The sequence below is a fragment of the Paramormyrops kingsleyae genome, chromosome 25, assembly GCF_048594095.1.
Source record: "Paramormyrops kingsleyae isolate MSU_618 chromosome 25, PKINGS_0.4, whole genome shotgun sequence".
Classification (NCBI taxonomy): Eukaryota; Metazoa; Chordata; class Actinopteri; order Osteoglossiformes; family Mormyridae; genus Paramormyrops; species Paramormyrops kingsleyae.
In genome coordinates this window covers 18,818,862-18,830,955 of record NC_132821.1, presented here as the reverse complement: position 1 = coordinate 18,830,955, position 12,094 = coordinate 18,818,862, and the positions used below count along the sequence as shown (strand labels likewise).

Below are 12,094 nucleotides of genomic sequence, written 5' to 3'. Positions count from 1 at the left end.
CCTTCCAAACGCTTATACATTATTTATTGCTCGCTTCAATTTCAAATGTAATTAAATGGAAGAGCTGTTTAACTAAGGCTTCGGCCAGACAGACAGAGACACAGTGTGGGTACAAGTTAGCTTTCCATGAAACACACCGAAATAAGGTCTGCGCCATCTAATTAATTACAGCTGCGCAGACCGCTGTTATTATAGTCACCCACCACTACAGGGAGACAAAAAGGTCACATGACCGGGAAGACACCACGACACAAATATTCGGGCCTGCAGCAGGCCTTTCCCGGGGCATTTTGGAAGGTAGAGAAAGGCGAGTGCCAGCCAATCAGCTGTGTGCCCAAATTTGGAGGGGGGGGGCGGGGGTTAGATAGTTGCCCAGATTCTACTAGAAATCAAAGGCCCTCTCCCCCATGATGATCAAAACGGGTCTCATCTAGAGCGGCTGTTTGTATCCGGACAGGTAAATGGCAGCCAGGTGTAGAAAGTCGGGGGGCGGAGCACGAGACTTGGACCTTATGTGTCTTGAGGCCATGCGGCCGGCGATGTCGAGCGCTCCATCGCTCCAGGGCGACACTGCAAATTCATAGCCATGAGCCATACGGCAAAAGCTGAGGTTCAAAGCGAGGCTCTATCCAGCACACGAGATGTAAATAGCCGCCAGTGGCAAGCTCATCACGCCGGGAGACACGCAACGCTCATAATTTAGTTTTAGAAAAGCCGGCAGCGTTTCAGCACTTCAACAGAGACAATGAAGAAGCTTTAATAGCTTTGGGCCAGTGCATTTGCTTGAGGTTCCCTCCACCCTCAAGGTGCAGGGAGAGATCCACAGACACAAACAGACAGACACACACACACACACATCGGGCAAACATATCTTCATATGTTTAATTTCTATGGGAAAAATACTAACAATAACTATGACAACCTTAACTCCTACCCAGCCCTAACCATAACCATAAGCAACCAAGCAAAATACTAGAGTTTTTTCATTGCAGTCGCAGATTTTTATTAAACTGAGTTTTCCTTTCCTGGTCCCCATAAGAGAAAAAAAACAGGTATTCAACACGTTGTGGGGACATTGTGTTCCCATAAAGTAAGGTATACCTGCTCACACACACACACACACACACACACACACACACATACAGACTAGTAACAGGCTGGAGTGGACTGTGAACACAGAGGCCCTGTATAAAAAGGGATTGGACTGCCTCTACTTCCTGAGGAGACTCCGGTCCTTTTGAGTCTGCAGGTCTCTGTTACAGCAGTTCTACCAGTTTGTGGTTGCAGGAGCGATTTTCTATGCCGCGGTGTGTTGGGGCTACAATGCTACAAGAAGGGACTCAAACAAACTCAATAAACTGATTACGAAGGCTGCCTCTGTTCTGGGAATCCACTTGGATTCCTTTGAAACAACCGTCCGAAAGGGAACACTCAAGAAGATTTTCTCCATACTGGACAATGCCTCACACCCCCTGCATCACACCCTGATCAAGCAGAGAAGCACATTCAGGAATAGACTCACACAGCCGTGCTGCTGCAGTGAGCCCCATCCAAGGTCTTTTCTCCCAGGGGCCATCAACTGCTACATAAGGTTCCCCCCCAGACCCCTCTCCCCACTCAGTCACCAGCCCTCAAGAATAGTATAGTATTTAAAGGTTGCACACTTTATTTTGCACATTGCAATTTAGTTTTGTACTGTTTTGTACAGTATTGTGTCTTTTGTATTTTGTACTACTATTACTACTACTACAGACACACACACACACACACACACGTGTGAGTAGCTGAGGATCAAACAAGGTGAATGAGTGTGAGAGTAAGCAGTATAGTCTCACAAAAGATGGGAGGATCTGCTTAGCCAATGGATGAGTCAGTGTTGGGGGGGTTGATACTTTACTGGATAAGTCAGTCCAGAGTGTTTGTGGATACTGGGCCTTAGTGTGCACACTCTACTCTTCCCTGCTAGGGCCAATGTGGGCCAATGGCTGGAGGAAGGAGGCTACAATGGGAGAAGCAGCCCCATGCTTTCAATCAGCTGTCTGACAGATCCCAGCAGACAGCGGTCAGGCAGCCCATGGGAAGCCCCCCCTTCTTTAACATAAACCACTCACTGCAGTAAAGAGCAAAAATCAACAGCCAACAGCGTGTTCAGAAAGCTTTACAGTATTACATTTTATTTGTATGATTGATCTCGCTGGACCAATAACACATCGAAGAGTCCCAGAAATGACTGTTTTGAGATTACATTAAATTGCACTTAATTGCACTCTAAACAGCAATGGGTATAGAAAACAACATAATAAACGGGGAGATGCTGGTTGGGAACAAATAAATCTCAGAATAAATTAAGATGACTCTGTAACTTTGTTACAAACAGGACTGACACATTATTGGTTTACAGTTGAGTCGTTTCCCACGTGGACCGAGACTCTCAGAAGGATGGAGACCTACGAAGCAAAACAGCATTTTTTTCTCTGATTTCCAGGAAGCAAAAAAAAATAGCATCATTACCAAGTTCCCTTCAAAACCAAATAGAAAAGAAAATACCAAAGAAGTCTATAAGCGACATAATCCACACAGGATAGCTATGAACTAGACAAACGGGTCGTGGTTCAAATTCTGCTCACCGCCATACGTGTAGGAGCCCCACTCACTCGGGGCCTCCAGCCTGTGAAGATCTCAACACCTTCGCAACTGATGACGATGGTGACGATGAAAGTTGCGGGGGGGGGGGGGGTAAACCAGCGTCGGCTGAGTGACATGTGTCCTGTAGGCCCACTGGTGAAAACGGGGCACCCAGCTCGGGACACATGATGAATACTGCCCCCTACTGCTACCTGTCTGCCACTGTTACAGTCTACGGGCCGCAGGCTTCACTAAGAAATGGAACGATTGCGTAACGCCTTTAACTCCTCCCACAGCCCCGTCGGCCCAGGATGCCGCAAACGGAACCCCGTCAGACAGGTCCGTTTCCCTGTGCCCCCCCCAGTCACGCATGCTGGATGTGACATGTGGCTGGGGCGCGGTGAGTCGCAGATGCGTACCCGCCGGGCGGGATCTGCCAGCGCTCGGCGGTGTGGCAGTGAACATAGCGACTTACTGGCTTCATACACTACAGCACCCATAGTGCACTGTCACACACAACACAGACGACTGTTCCTGAAGGGGATTTGCACAGAGAGGGAACAGAGCAAAATGCACATTGTCACGTCTCGAGAATGAGTGTAGATGGCCATTACACAGTTTAGGCATGCAAACAACAAAAGTGTCTCTCCTTCACCTTCAGCTTTCACACTCCTGCTATCCCTCCCTCCCTCCCTCCCTGACCAATGGCACCTCTTTCATTCCCATGGCAACCAGAGGGAAACAAAGCACTTCCGTGCAGTGTTGCAAGTTTTCCATGTTTTTTTTTTGTTTTTTTTGTGCACATTCTTATAAGTCAATTCCAAAATGAAACAAGCAAAGAAAACCTCTGTTTTCTACAAAATGGCCTCCTGTCAGTGCACACTGAATGATCTCCTTGCCCCTCCCCCCCATGTGACGGTCCATACACAGAGAGCCTTTCCTCCCGAAACTCGTAGGCTGCATCGCCTGGACTGCACAGATATGGGGCACTGAGGTGGGGATCAGTGGCACTTCCTGGTCCCAACGTCTAGCCTACTTCCTGTGGCAGTTGCTGGAAGCTGCTCAGAGAAGCAGGCCAGTGTGGCTAACAGCTACTGGTCGGCTCCGTCAGCGGTAGACCAGTAACACCTCCACCCATTGGGCGCCATAAAAATAGCTAAATACTGTACAATCTAGGAGTGCTGCTGTCACACTCAATCCGATGGTCCGATAGGTATATAAAAATATTCTAAGCAATACAATTCAACAGCTGAAAATAAGCAAAAAAACTAACAAAAAAATCATAATTCTCAGTCTGTACACACAGTTGCACAATATTTTATAAAGAGTATTTACAAGTATTTCCCTGTGGGTAAATTCACACTGATAAGAAAAACATTGCAGTTAGTAATATGTGTTGCCTTTTCTGCATAAAGCTAAGCTCGCATCTCCTGCACACCCTTGGCACACTGGTGTAACCTCGAATTAGCTCTGCCCCACCCATGGTGTTACTCTCTGCTGGTGTCAGAGTATCGAAGGGCCATTTCTAAGCCCCCACCCTCAGAGGCCCCGCCCACCACTTCATCACACGAACAGAACCTTGGTTTTCTGAACACACCACAACATGAGAATATATGTGAAAGCTGGAGCTCACATGAAATACATATGCAGCTGACCATGTGTCCTAGATACTGAAATGGCAATGCTAATAGTTAGCATTAAAAAATGCTAATGCTAATGGTTAGCATTAAAAAATGGTAAGACATTAGAAGTATTTGGTTGCTCTGCGAAGCTCTCAGAGATCCCTATTAATTCTGGGCAGCTGTGGGACTGGCAAGTTTCTCTAATTTGACAAAACGTAGGAGAAGCCAATCGCTTCCGAAATGATCGGGAATACTTTCGTCTAAACAAACAGTGGAATCGGCATACGTGAGTCCTGCACACACAAATGCAAAATGCTTTGAAATGTTTCAATTCTCTTTGTCCAGACAGCAGTTTCTCTGAGGGAAAACCATTTACTCCCTACAATTTAATCAGAGGCAGAGGTTTGGTGCTACCAAACGGCAAAAACATTTGATAAGCTCCTACGTATATTTTATTCCCCCTGACAGGATTTAAAAGCCTGATAAAGAAATCATATTCCTATAAATTTTACTTGCAACTATTCAGCTCCACATCCAACATCAGCGATCTGTACACCAGAATTAGCCGTGACGACTGATAATTAAGAAAAATGTTGAATAGCAGTACACCTGTAGAAAGTACCATCGATTGTTTATTTTAATTTTTGTTAACATTACCATAAATTTTAATAGACTAAAATATTTAAAATTTATGAAGAGTAAAAACAGCAATGTGTGACAGGAAAATCTGTTTGTTTTTACTTTTTAGCGTATAAACACTTTACAGTAATTACCTTTTCGGAGACTAATATCGAATGTAGGAGTAGGTGGGAATTCATACAAAAACCCGCTACGGATCCTTTCTGGGGTGAAAAGGCTTTTCTGAGACTCTGCCGGATACGACGGCCTGTCCTTTACTCCTCCGCCTGGCTGGCTCTGTTCCTGCCCCATGATACCGCTACGAGCCCACCGACGCACTGGGCTGCAGGCCCTGGCCACCGCTGACAGCATCCTTAGACAACGGCCAGTGGGATGAAGGGGCCGCAGTGGTTCCCAGCATTTGCCTGGGTCTGGAGAGCGAGACTACTGGCTTTATAATCGTTTTTTTTTTGTTTTTTTATAAGCAAAGGTCAACCATTGGGAATGAGCACAAACAGCTGATTATAGACACCATCTCGTAACAAAAATCAATAAGCTTTATAAGCATCAGTCCGCATGAGTGCTGTGATATGTGTATGTAAACCTTTTCTATTTTATTCTTTACTTCTCTTTTTAAGCGGATCACCAGGGTCATTCTCAAAGACGCCTCACTTGTACAAATTGTTTGCTCCTTATCTGGGAGAGAGTCCACGCAGTTCGATAGAGGCTGTGCTCCGGACAGAAATGTGGATCGTGGGCCGCCTTGAGTCCAGAGCGGCCGGTTGTTTTCTGTGTCCAGTCCGTCGCGGCTACGGCCCAAGGCACACGGAGGACACTCCGAGCCGTGAGCGGTCTCTTTGGCAACCGGCAACAGTCTGTTACCTCCTCCCGATCTCACTTTGCCTAAGGAACTGGATGTTGTTGGCGCTGTCGGCCAGTTCGGGGTACTGCTCCACGGACAGTATGTAGTAGCCGTCGTAGCCCAGCACCTTCCCGCTGCTCAGCAGCTGCCTCTTCTCCCCCTCGGTCCACAACCGCGCGCCCTCCTCGCCGTCCCGCACGCGCCGCTGCTCCCGCGCCCACGCGGCTGCCAGTGCCCTCTGCCGGGCCTGCTCCAGCACGCGGGCCTTCTCCTCGTCCAGCGTGACGCCATAGCGGACGTGCAGCGCCAGGGCGCCGTATTGCAGCTCCACGTCCACGAACCTGCGAGTCCTGCCATTGACCACGGTGGTGGACTGTGACACGGTGACATTGACGCCGTTCTCCAGCGCTTTGCGGCCGCTGGTTAGCCGCAGTGCCCCAAGGTCGCTCTCTGGCAAGGTGGTCTTGATGAAGTAGTGGGTATCTCGGCCCTCTACCGTGTAGTGCAGGTTCTCCAGGTAGAAGGCGTTGTTAAGCACTGCTGCCACTTTGATGCAGTCCTCGTTGGCGATGTTGAGTGCGTTGGTGGTCACCAGACCCTGACTGATTGCCAGCATCACCCCTTTGCCGATTAGCGACTTGACCGTGGCGAACCACAGCCAGGGCTTTTCTCGGCTGGACCGTCGACGGCTCATCTGGATCTCCGGAAGCCTCTCAAAGGACAGGAAGGCCTTGGCCTGCCGGATCACTTCCTGCTGGACCCCTGAGATGGTCTGTGGAATGGAGCAGAGTAGCCATGTGAGAAACAGCAGAGACTGACCGAAGCGTGCCAGCTGAAGTGGGAGATGGTGATTAGTGCCCAGACGGGCTAAATAATGGCAACCCAAGTGTACTATCTAACATTGGCATCAGGACACAAAGAGAAGCAGAAAAAAAAACACACACATAACACATATCTAGGCCAAGAGAACAGATTTAGTGTACAATGATCAGCAAAGAGTACTTTCATTTAAAAATGTGGTGGCCTTTCAGATCGAGAATGAGTGAGCTTTTCATCGACTTCATAATTTGCTATTTGATAGCAGCCGGATTATCATTATCAAACAATGCGTTAATTTGCACTTCAAATACATGAAAAAGATCCAGTGCTGGAGAATAATTGGCCATTTTACTAGCCCAGCAAAGCCATGAAAAATCTAGTGTTTATTCTAAACCTACAGGCTGAAATTTACCGAACACTAAGCGCTGGGGCAGTTCATTAGCATTTTATGTTTTTTTTTTTCAGAAGCAAAAAAAAAATCATGTATAAAATTAGATGTTAAGTTTGAGAGAGCTTACAGGCAGGTCATCCCAAAGCTGACTCTTCTTCAGTTCCAAGGAGGGCTGCATGAGGTCAAACTTGGGAATGGGGTAGCCGGGAATCACGTTGTGCAAGTGGAATCCAAAAGTCACCAGCCAGGTGTTGATATCTGCCAGGAGTGAGGAAAAGTAACTATTTATCTATTATCACGTGTGATTCTAACAGTGAGAACCCATATGGCTCATGTCAATACTATTTTACACAAATGCTGACCTGGACTTTTCTATTTTAAGCAGTTAATTACAAACAGAACATTACTGATAGAAGCTTTGCTGAAGTGAGGTCATGCGTCCAGCACCGGTCTCTCACCTGTGACATACTCCTTTACTTCATGCACCTTGCTCACTGGGTCATTGTTCCGGAACATGTAGAGGTTAAAGGGTGTGGGGTCCCTGCCTACTCGTTTCCATGTCGAGATGTCAGGGGTAGTCCACCGTCCAGTGAAGATGTCATAATCCCTCTCTCCAAAGTGGAGCAGCTTGGTCAAGGGGTCGAACAGGCCCCCATGGAAGCCCACCACGAGCTGGAAGTCCGGGTTCGAGTCGAAGTAGACCTCGCCATACGCTGTATACTGGACCTGCTTCAAGAGGAGCCCATTGCTGCTGAAGACGGCCAGTGGGGTGCCGGTGTTGTCACAGGCAATGTAGAACTCCTCGCCGCTGCTGATCTCCATGGCAAAGAGGTGGCCCTGTAAGTCGTAGTACAGCATGGTGATCTCCGAGCTGGAGTGGTTATACACATGGGTGATCCTGGTCGGGTAGTTCAGGTCAGCGTAGAAGAACTGCAGATGCTGGCCAAGACTGGTCCGGGTAGCCACACGCCTGCCTAGCCCGTCATACCGGTACTGTATGGTCCAGCCGTTGCCCTTGCTGTAGACCCGGACCAGGAGGCCCTTGGAGTTGTACTCGAAGATCTCAGTGCCCCGCTGCCGCAGGAAACCATCCTCATCCATGCGGTACTGAATGTCCCCAAGCCGCGTGATCCGATCGCGAAGGTCATAGCGGAGCGGGAGCAGACGAGCGTAGTTACTCGGGTTCAGCAAGTGAAGGTTTCCATTGAGGTCATAGTTGTACCTCCACACTATCTTCTCGTTGAGGTACACGGTCTGGAGCTGTCCATCCACGTCATACTCATAGCCGTACTTGGTCGTGTTGGCAAAGGGCCCAATTTTAACCTCTCTCTTGGTTACCCGGCCCATATTGTCATACTGTATGGTTATCCAGTACATCAGAGAACGGAATATTTCATACTGGATCTCCTTGATCCGGCCATGGGCATCAAAGTGCTTGGTGTAGGTCATGACTGCAGTGGAGATGATCTGGTTGATATCGTAGTAGATGACACCAAACTTGCCAAACTGCTCGACCTTTCCGGAAATGTCATCAAACTGGTAGAGGTCGATAGGCAGCGGCGTCTCGTTGATGACACCTTGCATGCTGGTGACGCGGAAGCTGTTGTCGTACGTGTAGTCGAAGCGGGCATTCACCATGCCATCCTCGCTGAAGCGGAAGATCTGCCGGTCGACCAGGGGCCCGATCTGCCGGTAGCGGATGGTACAGATGAATCCCTCGCTCTGCAGGTTCACCGTCTTCAGGACACCTGCTGTCTCATCATAAGTAAAGCTAACGCGGGTGCTGTCATACAGAATCTCCGACAGCTTGTTCTGTCTCCGGTACTTGTATAGGACCCTACGGCCCGTGCCCAGGTGGGCCACCTGTAGCAGCTGGCCATCCTCACTGTAGTCCACCACCACGGATGCATTGCTCTCCGGGGGACTGTAGATGTTCCGATAATAACCGATGGAGCGGATGGTCTGCATGGTGTGCCGGGCTACGCTGGGCATGGTGATGGCTGACAGGTGGTCCTGCAGGTCGTAGTCTAATATGTACTGACGCTGACTGTGAAGCAGCAGGACCATGGACTGGAGGGAGAGAAGGACGGTGGAGATTATGTCAGGAAAGGAGAATCTGACACCGGAACAGCCACCGATACTCAACATTGGCAACAAAATCCTTTTTTTAACTCAATTACCCTCAACCTGCACATGGCACGTTTAATGTGCTCAGATGGATAATTCTAAGGCACTCGGCAATTATTAACTCGGACCTCATGGCGTGCCACTACTTATGGCGTAACGCGGGTGGAAATCACAGCCACTTAGCGGAACAGCGGGTTCCCATATTCTCAAAGATGAACTGGATATTATTATAAAATCAAAAGGCAAACGGTTTATTATTACAGAATGTCCCCCCCGTTAAAAAAAAAGAGAGAAAGGAGTTGAAACGCAGGAAGGTCAGGGAGTTATCTTTATCGCAGCACGGAGACTCGTATTCTGACGGAGAAGCGGAATAAAACACCGGGAAATAGGCCTGAAGAGAAGAGGGGCCGGTGGCATGCAGCAAGGAAACCCATCCTCGCTGTGGCCTATCTAAACGGGGCTCCGTGCAAAGCTGTACAACACGGTTTGGGCTTTCAATCCCTGTTTGTTATTTAAGAAGTGAACGGGGGCTGGAGGCCTTTTATTGGCCTCTCTAAGTGGGTGCCTGCCACACCGGGGAGTACCGTTCACCTTGTCAGGCCGACTGCGATGGATTTCACCCACCATCCCCAGACGCCCGTGTTGCAGATGTTGCCTCGTCGATATCCCTCTTCCTGGTCACGCTACCCGCATCGGTGGCAGCCGATGAGCAGGAGGGGGAAATCTATGCATATTTAATACTTGTGTGGAGACATGCGCGCACACACAAGCACGCTATCACTCACGTCGGGTGAGACGCTGCCCAGATCCTCTGTGGCACCTTTGGGTGAGCAGGAGGAAGGCCTGGACTGTCAGACGTCTAACACGCCCTGTGCTGGGTTTGAAGCAGCCCCACTGGGAATGGCGGTCGGTCATTTTCCCCCCACCGGATGCTGGGAACAGGCCTCAGCTCTGACCCTCATAACACCACCACCCCCGGATTACGTTCCGCTTCCCTGCTCAGGCTGGGCTGATGGCTGGCCGATAATTCTGCTTTCATAATCCCTCAGATTCCTGTCAGTCATCTTGACGGTAAACCCAACCAAAGCCATGAGTTATTCTTCCGTGGACCCCTCGAGGCTGACAGACCGCCTTGACAAGAACAGCCAAATGAAGCCGCTGCTGTTTACTATTGACTCTCGCAGTTTGTACAGTACTTTCAGGGCAGCTCTGTAACAATAAAGCCATTTCTGTCCTTTTCATTATGTGGATTTTCACCCTCTTCAACAAAAGCTCCTTCCTTTGATCAAGGCAGGAAACAATCCCAGCCTTTGTGAGCTTTATATTTTGGTTTCTACACAATCTAATAGCCATAAAACATCTCCGATGTGCTTTCTAATGATGTTCTCCTGTCCTGCATTGTTTTCTCAGGCATCTTTCTCTTCCTAAGTGTTTCACTTCTCTTAAGTATTTCATTTTGTCCTTAAAAAAAAGGACCAATTTTCAGCCCCCGCACGCTGCAGCGCTGGTATACTCACAGCTCACGGAACCGTGAATAAATTTTCTTTTATGCCGCGCTGTTCAATTATATGATACCTTTGCTGTTGTGTGTGTGTTTATGTAACACATCTGCTTCGTAAAATGTTTAAAAAATAAGTTTCAAATTTAAATGTAATCAGATAAACAGATCTATACAGCTAGTAAACAGCTACGATTAACTTAATTGCAGTCACATGACATACATTAAGGGGTCAAGGGCGGTCAAACACGTTCAGCTGCTGAACACGTCCTAAGTTTTCCTCGCCTACGATGCAGGAGATAACATCTCACCTTCTCCAGGTAGGTGTAGCTCCAGGTCTTGCCGTCGGCGAAGGTGCGGGACACGATGCGCCCCTGGCTGTCGTATTCCACCCTCTCGGTGGTGGGACCGCGTTGGATGCTGGTGACCTGGCCCATGGACGAATAGTTGAGGTTGACCGACATCAGCTTGCTGCTGGGCACCCAGAGAGTCGGGTGGCCAGAGGAGTCATATACAATCTTCAGAAGGAACTTGCGGTGGTCGTCGTATATCTTCTCCGTCCGCATCGCCCGGTCGTAGTCGACAGACAGGAGGTTCCTACCGTTCACCTAATTTTTCAGATGGGGGCAGTGGGGAGTAAAAGTGAGAGAGATCCAGCTGAAGCCTTTGATTTGGTATCGATGACAGTCAGACATTTTGTGTGATGAAGCCTTTGATTTGGTATCGATGACAGTCAGACATTTTGTGTTACCCCGAAGCCCCGGCAACCATCCAAGGATGCCTTTCCAGCACCCAATCCAAGGCCCCCAGAGAAGCTCGAAAAGAATAAAACAAACAAAGGAGCACGAGAGCGGCTCGACGTGAGCCTCCCTTCAGTGGCAGCTATTCATTTGGAGATGACAGGCTTTAGAGGAGCGGATCCTTTCCTGACCTCAGCCCAATTTATTTCCCATAAATCAGAAGCGATGTCACTCTGCAGATGCAGAGGGAGTACGCCACCGGCCTGGCTTCGCAGCCACCGCCGAAAAAGCACCACAAGGCAGCAGTAATGGCCTCATGTTTCTTTAAAGGAGCTGCCGGCCTCTAAGACACTTCAGCATAATGACTCGGATGAAGCGGCTGATTCAGATTCATCTTCTCCCAGGTGAGAGTGAGTGCTTTTTAAATTCCGAGCAATCATCGCGGCCTAATATTAGGCATGCTAAATGCAAATTCATTACAATCCATCCGGCACTGGGGGCAGGCTGCGGGGGCTGAGCACCTGCGGTGGGGTGGGGGGGGGGTCATATTTAGCATAAACACGGCAAATTGGAAACAAACCCAGCCCGTGCCCCTTGGCGATGCTGAACCGGTCGGTGTCAGGGTCCTTGACGCGGCTTTCCAATTAACGGGAGACGCCGATGTCGACGCGGAACGCGGCAGCGCGATTGCGGAACAGAGCGCTAACAACACGCCGCTGCTAGGCTGGGCTCAGCCGGGGTTCAAGCACATCTAAAGAGGCGAAAAACGCTACCGTTACAGCCGCGCCTACA

The 12,094-nt window shown here is 49.1% G+C and overlaps 1 protein-coding gene across 1 annotated transcript in view; it reads right to left on the bottom strand.

Annotated features, from left to right (window-relative positions):
- Positions 1–2,147: 2,147 nt before the first annotated feature.
- LOC111845786 (teneurin-3-like) overlaps positions 2,148–12,094 on the bottom strand; it is a 301,519-nt gene continuing 291,572 nt past the window's right edge. Inside the window, exons 39-42 of the mRNA XM_072707755.1 lie at positions 10,874–11,170; positions 7,396–9,007; positions 7,065–7,195; positions 2,148–6,499 (exon numbers count right to left, since the gene is read on the bottom strand). Of these exons, the coding sequence (XP_072563856.1) occupies positions 5,744–6,499; positions 7,065–7,195; positions 7,396–9,007; positions 10,874–11,170 (2,796 nt within the window). The 3' untranslated portion in view covers positions 2,148–5,743. The remainder of the gene's footprint in view (positions 6,500–7,064; positions 7,196–7,395; positions 9,008–10,873; positions 11,171–12,094) is intronic.